Consider the following 19537-nt stretch of genomic DNA (forward strand, 5'->3'; position numbering starts at 1 on the left):
GGCAGAGCTGGGGTTAGAACCGAGGTCCTCTGATTTCCAGGCCCAGGCTCTTTCTCCTAGGGCATGCTGCTTCCCACTGCCTTACAGCCTGCTCCTCACAGTGCCTCAGAGCACTGTGCTCAGTCCACACGTCGCCAGGGTTGTCTCCTGCCTGAGACAGGACTGTGCTGGGCTGCACGCATCGGGTCTCTCAGGTGAGCGTCAACAGGTTTCTACTTATTGCTGGAAAATAAGCTATTTTCCCCACTGTGTATGGGGTTGGGCATGGGAGCACGAGGAGGAAACCCGTGCCCAACTAGGAAAATAGGAAAATGCATCCGGCTCTAAGGCAGGTGTGCTGGCCGCCTCGGAGCCCCGACTCCCCTTCGGGTTGACTGGCTGCTCCACGCCACACTGGCTGCCCTGCAGACCCCAAGTCCCCTAAAGGTACACTGGCTGCACCACAGGTCCCCATTCCCCTATGGGTACACTGGCTGTCCCACGGGCCCCCACTCCCCTATGGGCACACTGGCTGCCTCAGAGCCTCCTGCCCCCCTAAACCTGAGGCCTGCGGCTCTGGATCAGAAAGACGGGTGATCTTTCACTTAGAATGGGAAAATGAATAGCGCCTACCTTTTTGAGGGAGCAAGAACAACAAACCGAACCTGCGAGACAAAAGCCACCACAGACGTTTCCTCACACAGCACCTTTACTGGGCACAGAACGTCAGATACAGAACATGGGCAACTCGAAGATATTGGACCACAGTTTTATCTTCCGGATGTTCCAGGCTCCAGTTCAAAGTCGGCACCCCCATCGACCCTGTCGGTACGGCGGAAGCCGGCGGGAAAGCCGACGGTCGAGCGGAACCGGCTTCGGACAAGCTTCCTCAGTGACCCCAGCGTCATCGTGGGGGCTCCCCTGGCCAGTGCCGCTGGGCTCACCCTCTCTGTCTCAAAACCTAACGGCAGAACCCATGCACCGCTGCAGCTCCTGGCCCCCGGACCGCACAGAGCACACTCCAACCTCCAGCATCGTTCAACACGGAGAGAGGAAACCTCACCACCAATCCCAAAGCTCCCAGCTGAGCGGGGTCTGTCTGAACGCTCAAGGGATGACACGAGTAGTCGGCAAGCGTGCACGTGTGCACACACACATCCACACACACCACCTTGGGTCACAGAAACTTCTTCCGGGGCAAAAGCATCTTGTTCCCAAAGTCCCATTTACCGCAGCTGTGACCCATGTCCCAGCCAGGCCTGCCGTCCCACAGAGCCCACTGTGCCGAGCCCCGCGTCCCAGCCAGGGACTCAACTTGAGAAACAAATACAGAGGAACAGTTCCAAGTGGGTCGGGACATTTTGGTATCAGAGCTTCCAACCCTTCCCCTTAGACCCTTAGAGATGCTAGGTTAGGTGAGCGCAAGCTCAGGCCAACCAGTCTGCGCTGAAGGAGAAACCTTTACAATTGGTGGCATGACTTTCCCGGTCATTTTACAACTGAAAGAGAAATTTGCATCTCTTGACTGCTTTTCCACCATGTTCAGAGCCCCTGGCTTTAGGCGGGGGCTCCAGGCCTTGCCGATGGAGCGCACGCAGCTCCACGCTCCGCTTGGGTTGGGGCAGGCCACAGCAGTGGTCCGTCAGGCCCCCCCAGCATCAGGACCACCATAGGTCACCCTTCCCTGCAGGGAGAGTGCCCTTGGGCTGCTGAGACCCCAAGCGGCTGCTACTACCAACACATATGCCATTGGAAAAGGTCTCCTGGGATTTGGTCTTCATCCTTGTTTTTTTGTCTAAATATCTAAGAGAGGTTGGAACTCTGCTCTTCATAAAATGTTTTAAAATTGATTAATGCTGTTTACACTAAGTTAAAGGGATCCCGGACTCAATTCCAGGCTTTCCAACCATCTCAAAGTAATCTAAAACCTGGGGAGAGAAGAGGAAATTCTACCTGCCTCTCTCTCTCTCTCTCACACACGCACGCATGCACACGCACAGTCACGCTAACACGCTCTTACCTGATTCTAGCTCTTTGCTAATTTCAAAAATGGACCCCATGGCTAAAAGAAACACTTGTGTCGTCCTCTTGGTGTGTTGCTTAATTCCTCTCCTTACCTTTCTTCTGAGGCTATACGTTATCCAAAGGAAAAGAACCCAGAACTTAACTTTACCTAACATAACCCCACTGTGTGTGCGCTGGGGGGGTGGGGAGGTGAGGTGGGTGTTTGATGGGTTTTGGGCTCTTGCTTCGCCCCAGTTCATTTCCCATCTCAGGGCCCCATCCTTTCATGGCGAACACGCTTGTTTTCAGAGTTCCCTCCACATTACAACCCAGCCCCGGGGTGAACTGGCGTTTGTAACTCGGCAAGTGGCCGTCAGAAGACACCCACAGAGCCCAAGCCCCCTTTTCTGAGCATCCTCTGGAAAAATCAGGCAAAGGGATCTTGGTACTTCCCCCTTAACCCTCCCCTATGCCCAACCACCCGCGCTCCCCTCACATCACTGCACGTGGACGGTGACAGCTGCTCCTAAAAAGTGCAAAAGGAAAAGGAAAATCCACAAGAGAATTAGACCTAAACCCTTCTTGGTAAGAAACTTGTATTGCGTGGTTAATGTTTTCAGTCTGCTTGACTTTGTGCAAATTATCCTCGAGAAAGTTCTGGCTCATTTTCAAAAAAACAAAAAACAAAAACAACCATCCCCAATCATAAATAGCTGATTACGGAGGTCTCCACAAAATTAAAAGACATGTGGGTTTGTGAACGGGTGGTGTACGGGTGGTGCTTTTAACAGGAGTAGTGAGTGAATGAGGACAGTAGTGTCTGAAATTTCAACCCCTGGAGTAGCCAGTTTTCTGCTTGTCAAGTCCCCAGAGTTTGGCTGGCAGCCATCAGGGCTGGAGCTTCGAGAGTGGGAGAAGTGCGGGGGACAGCGAGCCCAGTTTCCGGTGACAGGCAGCCCCTGCGAACGTTTCCTTGAGAGGAACGGTAGCACAGTTCAGTATATGCACCCGGTGCCCAGACGGCATCCATCACGACAGCGATGCTTTAGAAAAGACACACAGCTTGTTTCTAGGCTGGCGGGTTTTTATGGGGTTTTGATTTTCCCGAAACAACGAGGTGGAGTCCAGTCCCATATTTAAACTCGAGTGGCCTAGGTTTTCTGTTCTGCCGCGGCTGCCGGCTGGGATGGGGCGTCTGGCTTCATGATCTGGTATGTGATGAGATACTCTGGATAAGCCTGGGAAGGGCAAGACGGACGGATCAGTCCTGCGAGTGGTGCCGGCAGACACAGCCCCTCGCACACGGTTCCAGCTGGGGTCCGAGCCGCCCTGCCCGTGGGCTGCCCCTGCTGCCGTCGCCCTACACTGAGTTGGGGGGATTCCTCCTCCGCCCTGACCCCCATCCTCCCCTCTGCTCCCCCCACTCCCCGCCAACTGTGCTTGGGGCTTTCCTCGCCACCTTCCCACTCCCCTTCTCCTTGGAACTGGCTGCCCCCCACCGAAGTACAGCTGGCCGGCCACTCAAATAATAATAGTAATGACGGTATTTGTTAAGCTCCTATTATGTGCCAAGCACTGTTCTGACAACTGGGGGAGATACAAGGTTATCAGGTAGTCCTAGGTGGGGCTCACAGTCTTAAACCCCATTTTACAGATGAGGCAACTGAGGCACAGAGAAGTTGAATGACTTGCCCAAAGTCACACAGCTGCCAAGGGGTGGAGCCGGGATTAGAACCCATGATCTCTGACTTCCAAGCCCGTGGTCCTTCCACTAAGCCACGCTGCTTCTCAAAGAGCTTTCCTGGCGGGATGCTCGTCTTAACAACCAGCTGGCGTCTGTCCAGGGAGACCGTTAGCTTTACTATAAGAGAAGGTAGGGCAGGTGAGCAGGCCGCAATGAAGGAAGTCGGCCCTGGCCCCTCCAGGCTCCCTCAAGGACCCAGGGGGACCCGAGTGGCAGCAAGCGCCAACACTTGGGGACCCAAGCTGCTGACCGTCACAACCTCCCAGTCAGCTCCCAGGGCGGAGGCGGGGAGTGACACTGCCTCTAATCAATATGCACCGATTCTGGGCGAGGTCCGGGTTCTCCCTCCAAGTGTCAAAACGCCCCACTCGGCTTGGCCTAAGGAGACGGTTCTGGCTGCCCTAGTGGGACTTCTGGCTGTGGTCCCAGGAGGCCACTGCTGGGGCCTGCCCGGACATACCTGCTCGCCCCTGTAGATGACATACTCAGCGTAGGCCAGCCCATTCACGCTCGGCCTGCCGATCACGGAGTGATGGCCGGGGGGCGCGTGGGCCATTTTCATCGTACTGAACTGGAGGAAGGATTTCCCGAGTGTCACCCTGCAGAACAGCATCTGGCTGGAGAACAGAAGTCCTCAGTGAGAATGACACTTGGTGACTGCCCACGTCAAAGTGGACAACCCGGAAACTGGCCCAGGCCCAAACTGAGACATCTTAGCCTGTGAGGAAAGCAGGAGTTCGGGGGACCCACGAACCCGCTTCGTTAAACTCCACGCGGTTCGGCTCCGATTCTTCTCTGAGTCAAGTGTCACGGGGAGGAGAGGGGTGCCTCCAACGGTGATGGGTTACGCTCACTTGTTGGCAAAGAAACATCCATGTGCGAGTATGCACAGGAGGGAGGGAGGGAGGGAGAGAGGGAGGGAGGTTTTGTTCTGTGGCCTGCACTCCACCACCTGACCTGGCCACATCTAGAACCAGGGCAGGGCAACAGTGCCCGCCTAACCACCGCCAGAGCCTGCCCCCACCCCCCCACCCTTCCAGGCCCACCGCTTGGGGACCGGGCCCGGCGCGTGGGACGAGGACTCACCGGTGACAGAGATAGCATGACCGGTCTTTGTGGGTGGGACAGCCCGTTCCTCCTCCTATTCCATACACGTACTGGTTGCTCTTAGAAGAATTCTCTGCGAAGTAGATCCCCGCTCCGAACATCCCCCCGATATAAGCGTGCCTCTCATCGAAGCCCTTGTGAATGATGGCGTTGATGAAAGGAGACCCTAGTCAACAGGGAGGGGCGAAGAGGGAGACAATGGTCAGCCGCTGGCCGGGCTCCTAACCATCTCGGCCGACTCGACAATATTTATACCGGGCAGTTTGCATTTTGAAAAGCTAGTGGCTAATTACTGGATTTTTAAATTTAATTTTTTTCTGGCTCATGGGGCAAGGACGCTAAATGTGTTTCACCAACCCACTGAGCTCTGTTTTTGGATCTCATCGGGAACTTGATCTTCTGGAACTTGGACCAACCGACTGTTTTTATAATTTGAAATTTTTACGACATTTAATAATAACAATAATAATAACTGTGGTATTTGTTAAGCGCTTACTATGTGCCAGGCACAAGCCCGCTGTTGAGTAGGGACTGTCTCTGTTGCCGAACTGTACTTTCCAAGCACTTAGTAGAGTGCTCTGCACACAGTAAGCGCTCAATAAATACGACTGAATGAATGAATACTAAGTGCTCGGGTGGATACAAGCAAATTGGGTTGGACGCAGTCCCTGTCCCATGTGGGGTTCACAGTCTCAATCTCCAGTTTACAGAGATAACGGAGGCACAGAGAAGTAAAGTGACTTGCCCCAGGTAACACAGCAGACAAGTGGTGGGGCTGGGATTAGAATCCAGGTCCTTCTGATTCCCAAGCACATGCTTTATCTATCCAACAGGCCAACATACTTCTGTGATTTATAGGCAGTCATACTGAAGGCCAAAGACAAATTACTTGGGATAAGTCCACTTTTCCTGTTCCAATTTCACTTTTAACTTGGCCTATCCGAACACACAGCTTGTGTGTGGGAGAAATCACATTTCACCACCGAGCCTGGGTGCGCCTGGGAGATGGCTCGCTAACGTGTGATGAAACCCTAAAAGTCATTTAAAGTTCATCCTGCCACCAGCCGCCAGGCGAGCCGTGCCCACGCCCATACCCACACCGGGGTCGGTTTTCCCTAAACCGGGTGGCCACCGCCTGCCTCCTCACCGTGAAATAGCATCCGCTCATTGTGGTGATTGTGGTTCTCCTCGGACACTTCCTTTTGTCTGTGACAAAATCGCTCTCTCAACTTCTTGTTCACCACCTTTTGGATCTGTGTTGAGGAGAAACAACAACACAAAAAACTCTCAGTCAGTGTGGAGTGGTGAGATGCCAGCCTTTTGAAGTCCACAGAAAACGGGGAGGCTCGATGAGAATTTTCCATGTTCCTGTGCTTTACCTGAAAGCTCCCTGGGAAGCCAATCTCCCCCACCTGTCTTCCCCTCCATGCCAACTGTGCACTTGGCTGTATACTCCTAAAGTAGTTTGATATTCGCCCCAGCCCCACAGCACTTATGTAAATACTCTTACGCACTATTTCCCCTTTTCCTAACCTACTTTCCTGTCTGTCTCTCCTTGTACGCTGTAAACTCCTTGTGGGCAGGAACTGCGTCTGTCTAATTCTGTTATTTTGTATTTTCCTAAGAACTTCGTATAGGGCTCTGCACAGTAAGCGCTCAGTAAATAGCATTAATTGGTTGATTGAAGGGAGCACCCCGGGGGCCCGGTGGATCCCAGGGCCACAGTTTCCTTAGGCGATGGCTCACCCCATCACCTATTATCATGTGTCCCCAGGGGCTTCTGCATGAGGTACTTTCAGTTTTTCCTTCTCTGGGGCTTCCATTCACAAGGGCGGGATTTTTGTTTCCACGCGGCGGAGAGAAAATTAAGGCTGAGTAACGATGGAGTGCCCAGTTCAGGCAGGCAGTCAGAGCATCAGAATGAGAATCCTGGGCTCCACTGATGAGCAGGCTGGTCGGTGGTGGTGGCACCTGACTTCGTCAATGAATGATATTTACCGAGCACCGCCTATGTTCAGAGGACTGTACGAAGGGCGTGGGAGACTATAATACAGCAGAAGCGACAGACTCATTCCCTGCCCATAATTATATTACAGTCGAGATGGGGAGACAGACATTAATATCAGTAAATATTTTATAATGTATAATTTAAATATGAGTTCCTAAGTGCTGTGGGGTTGGGGTATTTCTTTATCCCATTCCTGCTGCTCTGGTTTACATTTCAGGGCAACGGCCAGGTCTGGGCCTGGGTGCTTCCACAAATTCGGCCCAGCCCACCCCCCAGTATGGTTCTCGGACTCACCCTGATTACATTGTATCGATTGAAGATCCCGCCGGCGTTGCCACCATCTCTGTGTTCCCGGATCGTACTCTGCATCTGAACGAAACAAAATGAAATCCTCCCCCATAAGGGCACTGAGCGATGGCCAAGACCACCATGACTGAGCCTACAGCTGAGAGCACCTGTGCAATTCCAGATACGATAGGGTATCGCTGTGAGGAGCCCCAGAAAGCCTTCCTGGAACACACGCAATTTTAAACCGCTCACAGAGTTCTCTTCTCTCAGGGTTCTAGCACATCCTGCCCTCGGTCAAGAGTTCGGCAAGCTCCAGCAAAGCCAACCATTCCAAGACACTGATTGTGAATAAATGTAATTTCCTATATCATTATCATTTAACAGAAAACTGTCCAATAAAACTATAGAAAATAAAGTGAGCAACCTAGCTTTCGGGAAAGGAAAGGGAAAAAAAAACAGACATGGACATAAACATTAAAATCCCAAACACTTCTATTACACTGCTTATCAATTTTAATGGGGGCTCAGAGACCAATCCCACAGTTGAGGAACTGTGTGACGAGACTACAAAACGCCACCTCATGACGGCTGCCTCCTGGCACAGTTCGTTGAAATGCCAAATGAAATTTCATTTCAATTTCATAATTCCTCATTTATGGCTGCAATCAAGCTCAGAACCGAATGATTTTAACGTGATAAGAGGACCTGGCTTGTGTAGCAGGAAAGCCTGCTCTCCCTAGGGGCCTCCAAGCCCTGGAGGTGCTGGTGCTTGGTGCTCAGTGCTCCCAGCCAGGCTCTACGGTTTCTCTGTGGGTTTCCACTTGGTGGCCCTTCTAAAACCCTCTGGGGGTGGAGGGGGCACGTTCCTGATGCCAGGGGACAGGCAGGTCTGCAGGCATCCAGGTGACCCCACGAGCCGGAGGAGGCACAGCCACCTACCTGCGAGGCTGGCCCTAGGGCACTGTCAAACCACCTCTCCAAAGTCGAATCCTCGAGAAGAAACCCACCCCCGGACTGGCCAGCTCACCTGCTCTGAGTCCTTAGAACAGTGCTTTGCACATAGTAAGCACTTAACAAATGCCATTATTATTATTATTCTGTCCAGCTCAAGACAGTCCGGCCTCCTGCCCAGCCAGTTATGGGGGCCAGCCTTGGAATGCCAGGATTCTGGATTTCCCACCTAAGGGCTTTCCAGTTCCAAAGGCAACAATTAGGAGACAGGGAGAAGGGGACAATGCCTGGATGAGCAATTCATTCATTCATTCATTCATTCATTCAATCGTATTTATTGAGTGCTTACTGTGCGCAGAGCACTGTACTAAGCGCTTGGGAAGTACATGTCGGCAACATATAGAGATGGTCCCTACCCAACAATGGACTCACAGTCTAGAAGGGGGAGATAGACAACAAAACAAAACATGTAGACAGGTGTCAAAGTCGTCAGAACAAATAGAATTATAGCTATACGCACATCATTAACAAAATAAATAGAATAGTAAATATGTACAAGTAAAATAAGTAGAGTAATAAAATCTGTACAAATACATACAAGTGCTGTGGGGAGGGGAAGGAGGAAAGGCGGGGGGGATGGGGAGGAGGAGAGGAAAAAGAAGGTTCAGTCTGGGAAGGCCTCCTGGATGAGGTGAGCTCTCAGTAGGGCTTTGAAAGGAGGACTAGAGCTAGCTTGGTGGATGTGTGGAGGGAGGGCATTCCAGGCCAGGGGAAGGACGTTGGCTGGGGGTCGACGGCGGGACAGGCGAGAACGAGGCACAGTGAGGAGGGTAGCATACTTATACACACTCCTCTTGAAGATTTATTTTTTGGTTAGAGGAAGTGACAAAAGAACCACTGTCATTTCTTCTCAAACAAAGGCCAAAGTCTATTTCTCTTTGCAACAAAGCTACCTCTATGTGTCACTGTGCAGAGCAAAATCTGACTTCACTCCAATTATCAATAGTACAGTCAACACAAAAAAGGGCTGATTTACTCGTTCTGAACAGAAACTCCAACCTGAGGCATGGGTATGACCGCCTGGGAGTGCTTGAAGGTGATTTCTCATGACACTGGGGAACAGCATGAACCTTAATTTCAACAGTGAGACCCAACAATGGTCTTAGATACTTAGATGACTTCCAGCATCACTACAGCACCAAGCACCCGGCACTTTCTCCAGCAGGTGCTGGCAAAGGGTGAAGGGCAACTCTCCAGGCTCTCCTGTCCATGGGCAGAGGTAACCTAGGCCCTCCGGAGAGATGGCCTTAGCAACGTGACTGAGCACTTGTTGGGGGCAGAGCACTGTACTAAGGGCTTGGCCTGGGCCCCTTGCAGAGGTGTCAATTTTGCATTAAGGCTGTGGGGTAAAAAAAAAAAAAGGGGGTTGGGAAATTGGCGGAGGGCGGTGGTTGGTGAGCTCTGGAAAGGGATGAGTTTCAAAGAGCCAACTGGCCAGAAAGCCATTTTGGGTCTCTCCAGTCCTCACTGGAAACTCTTTGGTCTGAATGAGGCTGGAGGTCAAGCTCAGAGAGCTGGAAGGAGTCCTTTGGAGTGGGCACTTTCAGATTTTGGAAAAATCTTCTGGCCCATCTTAGTCCAGGGCAATCTCCTTGCAGTACACCAGGAGCCCCCATTTCAGGCTTCCTAAAGCACCTAACGACAACCAGGCAGATCTGTCCCTTGAGCGACTAGGTGTAAGCCTGCCAAGTTATCAATGCTCCCATCTTGGAAACAGCAGAGTGAGAAGGCCACTGGAGCTAGCAAGGACATGCAGATAGATCTCTACTCCAGCCCTCTGACCACAGTAAGAAGTGCCCAGTACAGTGCTCTGCACATGGGGAGACTCCATCACTTGCCTGCCGTGTGACCTTGGGCAAATCACTTAACTTCTCTGTGCCTCAGTTTCCTCAACTGCAAAATTGGGTATTCAATATCTGTTCTCTCTGCTACTTAAACAGTGAGCCCCTTGAGAGACAGGGGTTGTGTCTGACTTAATTAACCTGTAGGTACTCCAGCACTTAGAACAGTACTTGACACATAGTAAGTGCTTAAACACCACCCCACACAAAAAGAAGAAGAACAAGGAGGCACTCCTCGCATGCTCACCTCGCCCAAGGACCAAAATACTGAGATAAACCAATCAATGGTTTATAGTGAGTGCATGTGTGTATATACTTATAATTCTATTTATTTATAATGATGCTACTGATGCCTGTTTACTTGTTTTGATGTCTGTCTCCCCCATTCTAGATTGTGAGCCCGTTGTGGACAGGGATTGTCTATATTTGTTGCTGAATTGTACTTTTCAAGAGTTTAGTACAGTGCTCTGCACAGAGCGAGCGCTCAATAAATTCGATTGAATGAATGAATGAATATGCAGAGCACTGTACTAAGCGCTTGGGAGAATATAATAGAACAGAATTAGCAGAAGACACATTCCCTGCCCATAACCAGCTTACAGGCTCTAGGATCTTGAAATTACAGGAGAATGGGGAGAATGTACCCTCTGGCGCAAATACCTACATTAAAACAATGCAAACAAAAGAAAAAAAATGTGGCTGTATACATTACCTCTTCTTCTACGGACTGATACTCCTTATCATCCGGGGCAAGATCCAATAGGATCGTTCCCTGGCTAACGCAGTGGAAAGTCAAGTAAGGGTTGGTGCCTGGAGTGGAGAAAAATCAACAGATAAACCACATTTCAGACACAACTTTGCCTCTGTTTTGAACTACACGTACTGTGTTGAATAATGCCCATTAAGTTGAGTTGACCTGAAAATTCAATAGAAAACGCAGAAGGGCCCCACTGAGATTTCATGATCCTTGAGCTAACAATCTATTCTAGCTATCAGTCGGCATGACCTAGTGGAGAAAATATGGGCCTGAGAGTCAGGAGACCCAGGTTTAAATTCAAACTCCACCAATGACGTTGGAAAGTCACCCAACCTCTTTAGCTTCAATTTCCTTGATTGTTAAATCGGGATAGTGTAGACTATGAGCCCAGGCCCAGGCTACTGTTTGGCCCTCTGTCTCAGAAGACTTCCGGGCCCTTGTAGAGCAGTAGAGCACTTGCAGCCCTCAGGGCAATGTCTTCTTACATGTATCTTTCATGTTTAATCAGATGTGCCAATGAAGAAATGAAGCAAACTGGAAATATTTTAGATGGTGTCGTTTTCTGGTGAAAACGCTGCTAGGTTGCATGTATAAAAGAGGCAGCAATGCTGCCTCCCTAATGCTGGCTTGCTCTCTAATCCTGGCTCCACCACCTGTCAGCTACGTGACTTTGGTCAAGTCACTTAACTTCTCTGTGCCTCAGTTATCTCATCTGTAAAATGGGGATTTAAGACTGTAAGCCCCACGTGGAACAACCTGATTACCTTGTATCTACCCCAGCGCTTAGAACAGTGCTTGCCTCATAGTAAGGGCTTAACAAATACCACTACTACTATTATTATTATTATTTTTACGTTACCCTTGGGTGGCATGAGGCTTTAGTTTAATTTCCCTTTCTCCTCGTGGTGAGGACTTCCCTGGTCCCCCAGTGACCCACAGGGCATTCGACACACCCCACAATTCCCCCGCCTGGGGGAAAATTCCCACGTCAGCAGGCGCACCAACCGTTTCTCGTGACACCACACCTGCTGAGTGTCTCCGCCGCCGACTCCATCCCCCAGTGGCGCTCCAGCCCACACTCGGAGCGAAGACATGAGCTCCGTCCGAGTGAACTGAGCACGCTCTCCCCCGCCCTCCCCCTCCCCAAGCTCAGCCTTTGGCTACTGCATTGACTGAAGGCGCCTCATGCCTCCTCCTTCCTAGGGCCTTACCTTGCTGTCCTCCTAAAAGCCTCTCCACCCCTTTAATTAATTTATGACGGTGTCCGTAAGCATTAATTCCAATTTCTTTTAGCTCTTCATGACCCATGTCTGCCAACACATCTAAGGTGATCTGAAAAAAGGAAGAGAGCCAAAAAATCATTGCCTTGCTCTTCACCTGCCCCCAAAGATGCTGCAGACCCTCGCTAACGGTGAGCACCCACCAGACCTGGAGACCCCGAGAGTCAGGAGCGCCCGCGAGCACTGCTGCTACTTTCCTCGGAGTGGTGTCTGTAGAGGGCTCATTGTAGGACGAGCACGGTCCAGAGAGCCAGGGCAGATGCACTCCAATCGGATTAGAAAAATGGTCCCTGTCCCCAAATAGGGGTGAAAGTCTAAGCCAGAGGGAGAACAGATACAGAACCCCCATTTTACAGGTGAGGAAACTGAGACCCAGAGAATTTAAATGACTTGCCCAAGGTCACACAGCAGGCAGGTGGCAGAGCTGAGATTAATTAGAAACAATATCTCCTTACTCCCAGTCCTTTGCTTTTTCCAACTAGGCCACCCTGCTTTCCTGAATGGGAAGAGATTCACACCCCCAGCCCTGGTTAAGAGACTAACCTCCTTTGAATCAAACTAGCCATTTCTCTCCCTTAAAATTCCTCCCCCGAAAAAACAAACAAACAAAAAACACGCTAGAAAAGAGGGGCAGAAGTGATGTCATTTCTCCTCAGTCCATAGTGGCCCAATACAATCACTCAACCCTTAATTTGCTTTCATTAGTTGGATAAGGCCAAACATGACCCAACTGAACAAAATTCTGACAGACAAGTTTAATGCTGGGGTTTAATTTCCCTTTCAGATCAATCTTCCCACAAGAGTGATCATGGAAAGATTGGAAAGACACCCGATACCCAAAGGGAGCTAGGGGGATCAGGAATTCATCAGCAGCAGGAAGGCACCAACTGGGTTGGGGGGGTGTGGGCATTGCCATACTTTCACAGCAACTAGGCAGGTATGGGGAAAGGCGCATATTGGGGGGTATGTTGGTGAAAAAAAAAATACTGCTGCATAAACATCCTTGTTGACCCTCAAGTTAAAAGATACAGTGGAAACTCTGAACCCGAAGATAAAGTGAGAATGACACACATGCTAATTTAATAAATTTCATGGTCCTAAGAAATAAGGCCAAATTACCATTATATTTACTTTGTTGATCCTTGTGATATTAATTGATTGTGGGTGAAATGATAGAAAATGAAAAAACATGCCAGGATGTGACCTCAAATAGGAGGAGAGTTTGAGGTGACTTAGACAACCCTGACAATAGGATGGAAGGGCCATAGAGCCAGAGGTAAAATAATTTTACCCACAGGGAAAGGGATGAAAGTTGGTTTAAAAGTGATAGAACTCGGTCAAAGAGACGTCTCTTAGAAGATAACAGATACACTACTTGGAAAAAGTGAATAGGGAAAGCTTGGCAGATCATCTTGGGAAAGGCAAGGGACCCTGATTAAGTTGCTAAACTGCAGAAGGGAAAAACAAGCAAGAAACGGAAGCTGAAGGAAGGGACCTGAGAGCCCAATCGGAAAGGTGCGAAGGGGCGATCTGAGGTCTCTGTACCTGTGGAATTACTTTTACAGCATCTATAAAAGGGCCAGGGGTTTTACTATTTTCACAGAGCCTTTACCTCAGCTTCCAAGTGTGTGATCAGCACATGGTAAGCACTTAACCAATACTGCAACTATTATCATTTCTGTCCACATTTCCAGGTTGGGGACAATGGCCAAATAAAGGCTTTAGGAGAAGACATGCCAAAGTCTTTTCCTGGCTCCTTCTCACGGCAGGGAAACTCCTGCACTTGGGAAGTGCAAGTGCACTTGCACTTGGGCTGCATGGGAATCCACCTCATAAGGGAAGAGAAAGGGCCGGGAAATGGGTCGGACCAGGCCGGGCCTCCTCTCGTTTCGCTGCCCTGATGCCACATGCACCGACTTCTGGATAGCTCAGGCTGGGCATTCAGAGGGAAGAGTGGGACTGAAGGAGGCTTGTTCATGTGACCTGTGGAGAGGCAGTTGGTGCTGAAGGCCGCCGCCCTCCTCAGAGCTGACCCCTGCAGCCACAAAAACTCACTTTGGGAGGGAGCAGCGGACAGGAGCTCTCTACCGGTGCAGTAGCCCACCATTCCCTGCTGAGTTGGGTACAAGAGTCAAACACCCTCACCTGCTCTGTCTCAAAGATGTCCCGCAGGTGCTCGAGGCCGAGGCTTTTGAGGAACTGGCTGATATTCATGTCGAGGCCCGGGACTGCAAGAATAAAAACATATCGCTGATGTCGGAAGGTTCCAGATGGAGCTCGATAAATGGAACCAGTGACAGTGCCCAGACAGGGCCCACTGGCCTGGCTTTGCAAGCTCCCACCGCAGAGTCTGCCTCAAGTGACACCACAGCACCCTCCAAAACACAAGGGACCTAAACACTCCAAGAACTCTGCCTATGCTCCCTGAGGAGAGATAGATGTTTGGAGCCCTGGTCATGGCCCAGCCAACAGCATTCACAGTGACCTGTATCTGCACCCTCCGGTCTTACAAGATCTTTCCAACAAAGACAGATTCCAGAAATGTTGATTTCAGGGTCCGAGCCTGGATATGAAATTAGGGAGGCCCCAAATCTGAAAATCACCCTGGATGTCAGGCAGTGAGTTGTCTCAATGGCTGTCGGAGGGCAGATGAGTAGGATGGGGTTTGGGGGAGGGAGCCTTCCTATCTTTTCCCAGGCCAGACGTCGGCTCTCCCGAACACCTCCCTCTGACCGGACAACTGGCCGAGTCTCCGCCTGCCCACCATCAGAGCAGGTTCCTGACGCCCCTCTTGCTCGATGGTTTCGTGAACCCCTGGCTATCGATTCATTTGCAAAAGGGGATGGTTTCGATGCAGGCTTACCATCTCCCTCCTTCCTCTCAGTGCCCGCTGCGCCGTCTCCAGCGTTTGAGGCGCCTCCCACGGCCAGCTCGGACAGGGGTCCCGTCAGGTTGTCGATGCTGCTGGCAGCCGAGAGGCAGGATGGCGTCGACGTGGGTGAGATGAGAGAGGCGCTCACCACTGTGGCCTGGGGTTTGAAGCAGGTGGGCAGAGCCTCAGGAGGCATGGCATCAATCAGCAAAGCTCTGATGTCATCAGCCTGGAGAACCAAGAGTGGGCACTGCTGGTCAGAACTGGCTGGTTCCTCCTCTTCTTCCCCATCTCCCAGCTCCACCCCACTGAGGCGAGGGTTCTACCCATCAACAAAGCTTTTCCTTCAGAAGATGAACCAAATTTGGGGCTTCCTCTTGGGAGAAGCACGGACATACATGCTGCTCGCACACACATACACACACACACCCCTCCAGAACACACTGATTAAGCATGTCTTTGTTCACCCAAGGCTTTCATCTCCTCCTCTTGTCCACATTGTGAAGTCATGACCCTCCTTGACCCTTTTGTCTCCCTCAGTCTTCCAAAGTCTCCCTCAGCCTCACCAAAGAGTCCCCTGGGGGAGGGATCAGGGCGCCCCAGTTTTGAGACACTGCTCCATTCCCACTGCCTTGGTTTACACTGGGAAAAGATCCCCTTGTAGAAGGCTTTATTACTGCACTTTTTATTCAAACCTACCCGATAAAAGAATCACGTGGATCTGTGCAAGCAGTAAAATTGATCATATTCCCCATAAAACCACTTCTGAAAAATTTATGCAAACAGGAAAAGGAAAAAGCTCTACTTAGAAAATTCATGGGCTGCTTCTACTTACCGTTTTAGGTAATTTTTACGTTTAAATTTACTGCTTTCTTCAAACTGACCCCCAGTGACTGATGGGGCAGCTGGCTAGCCAGCTGGCCAGCAAGCAAGCTCATTCCATGTCCCCACCTTGGTCCCGCACACTTTTCAGACATACCGTTGCCAGGTCCAAAGGTGTCTGACCTTCCTGGTTCTTCATAGTCGGATCCGCGCCGTGGGCCAGGAGGAGGGCACAGAGCTGTGTCCTCCCCTTTTGGGCAGCTTCATGTAAGGGTGTGAAGGCCCACTTGTCTGTGGCATTGACACACGTGTTGTACTTTATCAGCAGTGCCGCAATGTCCACGTGCTGGGGAAAAGCCAAATGGGAACACTCTCAACTTTGGACGGAGGCTCTGGAAAAATTCAGCACCTTTGGCAGAACTAGGTAAGCGGGGGGGCAGGGAAGGTGGCACTGAAAGCTACTTTGGGACAGTCACCAGACCCCCTAACTACATTCTTTCTTCTGCCTTGCCTCCCCAGCTCCCCAACCATCCACTTGGGCCATTTTATGCAGGCCTGGTCTTTCTGCCGGCCAACGTCTTGGACTAGGCCTGAAATGGGAAGGCTCAGGCTACTGTACAAGTGCTTGGGGAGGGACAACAGACATCGAGAGATGTGAGAGAGATGAGAGAGAGGAGAGAGAGAATGAGAAGCAGTCTCACTTAAAGAATGATGCCTGAGGAGCCCCACTCCCCACTGTGCCCCAGCACCCCCCACAAAGAGAGCAAGTTCAGAGGCACCCCAGTCCCAACTTCACAGGTGAACACGGCCGGGGCCAACAATGACACCAAAGAACACGACTTTCTTATCTTCCTCCAAAGCCAATGATGCAAATTTGCTGGGACTATACTGAGTTGCCTGGACCCACGATTTCCTGTTGGCCGATCAGTCAGTCAGTTAATCGTATTTATTGAGCGCTTACTGTGAGCAGATTACTGGACTGTCCCTGGGATACACTGCAGTGGGAGGGGCTATCCGAGATGGAGTTGTAATGACACTTGGTGTGCTCAAGAAAATGCCAATCCTAGTGTCTTCAGTTCCTCTGGCCAGTCAACTAACTATGCTTTCCAGATGTGAAAATGTACTTCAGATTTCCACTTTCTGAAAGTCATTTCTATTTGCCCCCATTAGATGGCAAGCTCCTTGAGGGCAAGAAACATATGCCTTGGTACAGCTGTACTCTCCCAGATGCTCAGTACAGAATTTAGCATTCAGCACAGAACCTAGCAGTTAGAGGGTGCTCAGTAAACAACCTAGCAGTCGGTGGGGACTCAGTACAGAACCTGGCACTCTGTGGGTGCTCAATAAAGGCACCTCCTGTTTTTTATGGCACTTGCATAGCATTCACTAGGTGCCAAGCACTGTCCTAAGCAGTAGGGTTAGGTAAAAGATAATCAGGTTGGACACAGTCCCTGTCACACATGGGATTCACAGTCTAAGGGGGGAGGGAGAGCAGGTACCGAATTCTCATTTTACAGATGAAGAAACTGAGGTGCAGAGAAATGAAGTGATTTGTCCAAGCTCATACAGCAGACATGGAGGGGAGGCCAGGATTAGAAGTCAATGTCCTCTGACTTTCCAGCCCATGCTCTTTCTATTAAACCACGCTGCTTCTCCTGATGAAGAACTGAAAGCCCCTCAAACTCTCCCCTGGTGATTCAAGACCATATTTGCTTGGTTCTGGAGATGAAACTGTTCATTTACTGGTAGAACCATCTGCTTCAAGAAAGATAAATTCCATTCTCCAACAGCATTAAGAAAAACTATGAAGAGGCAACAATGGATGCCATCAGTGCTTACCCATACCCTTCCCCTTTTCGGGGTGGGGTTTTCAGGTTTGAAGGCAAGAAACCAATCCCGCCACCCCAACCCTCTTCTAAATGACCACCCCAGCTTGAGTTCTGAGCAAGGGCAGCCCAATGAAGCCGAAAAGGCAATTCTGAAAAATTTCCGAACTGCTCCGGGGGCAAATTGGGCAAACCCCGTACCCGAGTCTGAGATCAATGGATCTAATACATCAGGAGCTCTGCCACAACCCATCAGCATCTGTCTAAAGGAGCCAAGGTTGAACTGCAATATGAAGAAAAGGAACAGTGTGCTGGTATTTTCTTCAGAGGTAAGGCTAGAGCCAATAAGGTTTGGGAACCCACCTGCAGTGCAAAATGTTGAAACCTTGAAAATCAAACAAAAGAGACGTCAGGAGCCCAATTAAAGATTAAAAAAAGGTGGGGAAGGGAGGGAGGGAAGAGTTGTTCTATCCTTATGCTGTGCAACAAGAAAAAAAGGGTGCTTGAGAGAGGAGCTGTTCCTCCTCTGTAGTGCCTTCTGAAATCCCATCTCCTCCAGGAGGCCTTCCCTGATTCACCTCTCATCTCCCCACCCAACTTCCCAGCACGGCCTAGTGGCAAGAGCACGGGTTTGGAAGTCAGAGTCGTGGATTCTAATCCTGGCTATGCCACTTATCTGCTGTGTGACCTTCGGCAAGTCACTTCATTTCCCTGTGCCTCAGTTACCTCATCTGTAAAATGGGGATTAAGACTGTGAGCCCCACACGGGACAACCTGCTTACCTTGTATCTACCCCAGTGCTTAGAACAGTGCTTGGCACATAGTAAGCGCTTAACAAATACCATCATCATTATTATTATTCTCCCACTTCAGCACCTCTGGGCCACCTATGTTCTCAGGCATTCAACCTCCGATAGCACTTTATGTTTATACCTTTAGACTAAATTTCTTCATCCTACCTTTAATTTATCTTACTGTCCATCTCTACTCCTTGAGGGCAGGGATCATGTCTAATAATTTTCCTGTACTCTCCTAAGCACTTAGTACAGTGCTCTACACAGAGTAGGTGGTCGATAAATACCATTGCTTGCTAGCCTCCAACCTAAGAGGATAAGGAGGAATTAGCTGGAAGAGGGGAAACAGAGACAAGAAGACTGCTGTGTAGGGACCGGTCGCTCTCGGCTTGCCTTCTTTAAACAATCAAATTTTAAGTGTAAGCGCTTGATGAGCACCATTGATTGAGTGACTGTGGGGGGAGGGGACAAGAGTGTGGGCTGCTGGGAAACTCACCATTCTGCTCTGCGATCTGCCAGTCTCCAGCTTAGGGACTTCAGGCCGTCCCTTAGATATGTCGCTCCCTCCTCCTTCCCCGTAAGATGGGAGGATGGGGAGGGGGGACGGCAGCAGCTATCTGCCGTTAATGATCTTACAGGGATGCCTGAGGACAAGCAGGTGATAGTCCAACTCAGGAATTGACAGCACTGTCAATCATCAGTCGCCAATCCCGCTGCCAATTCCAACATTCCCCGGGTAATGAAGCAGCAGCAACAGCAGTGCTGCCAGCCTCCCGGGAAGGACGTGAGCCCCACATGAAACTTGCCCACCCTGCTCCATTCTGCCCTACCCGACAGGACCTGCTTTGGCCCCTCCGAGGTGGCCCGAATGGTGGAAGGGAGGCAGACTCCATCTAGTTGCTGCTGCTGCGAGCCGAGGTGAGGGCCGCTGGGAAGCTGGGACCCTCGGTCCGTGGGGCTCACCTGGCCCATGATGTCACTTTGGGATTTGCTAATTCAGTGGGAGAGGGGTGGCACAGAACCTGCCGGTGCCAATCCCTGCCACCCCTGAAGGAGCAGAATGCAGACCCCATCCCACGTTGAGGTAGCTGTTGTCAGTGCCCACTGAAGCCTCGTCCCAGTCAGCAATGGAGAAATGAAGCAGAACTTTGTTCCTCCTCCCTGCTTCTCCAACCCAAACAATCTCCACCTCCACAACACACAT

General features: G+C 50.6%; 1 protein-coding gene across 1 annotated transcript in view; it reads right to left on the reverse strand.

Annotated features, from left to right (window-relative positions):
* Window positions 1–670: 670 nt before the first annotated feature.
* Window positions 671–19537, reverse strand: part of TNKS (tankyrase) — a gene marked incomplete at its 5' end in the record, with an annotated part of 115013 nt that continues 96146 nt past the window's right edge. Inside the window, 10 exon segments of the mRNA XM_038758943.1 lie at window positions 671–3221; window positions 4188–4344; window positions 4814–5000; window positions 5982–6087; window positions 7137–7211; window positions 10695–10792; window positions 11951–12071; window positions 14165–14247; window positions 14883–15120; window positions 15871–16059. Coding sequence (XP_038614871.1) covers window positions 3135–3221; window positions 4188–4344; window positions 4814–5000; window positions 5982–6087; window positions 7137–7211; window positions 10695–10792; window positions 11951–12071; window positions 14165–14247; window positions 14883–15120; window positions 15871–16059 — 1341 coding nt within the window.

This window comes from Tachyglossus aculeatus, chromosome 17 (genome assembly GCF_015852505.1).
Source record: "Tachyglossus aculeatus isolate mTacAcu1 chromosome 17, mTacAcu1.pri, whole genome shotgun sequence".
In the NCBI taxonomy this organism is placed as follows: domain Eukaryota; kingdom Metazoa; phylum Chordata; class Mammalia; order Monotremata; family Tachyglossidae; genus Tachyglossus; species Tachyglossus aculeatus.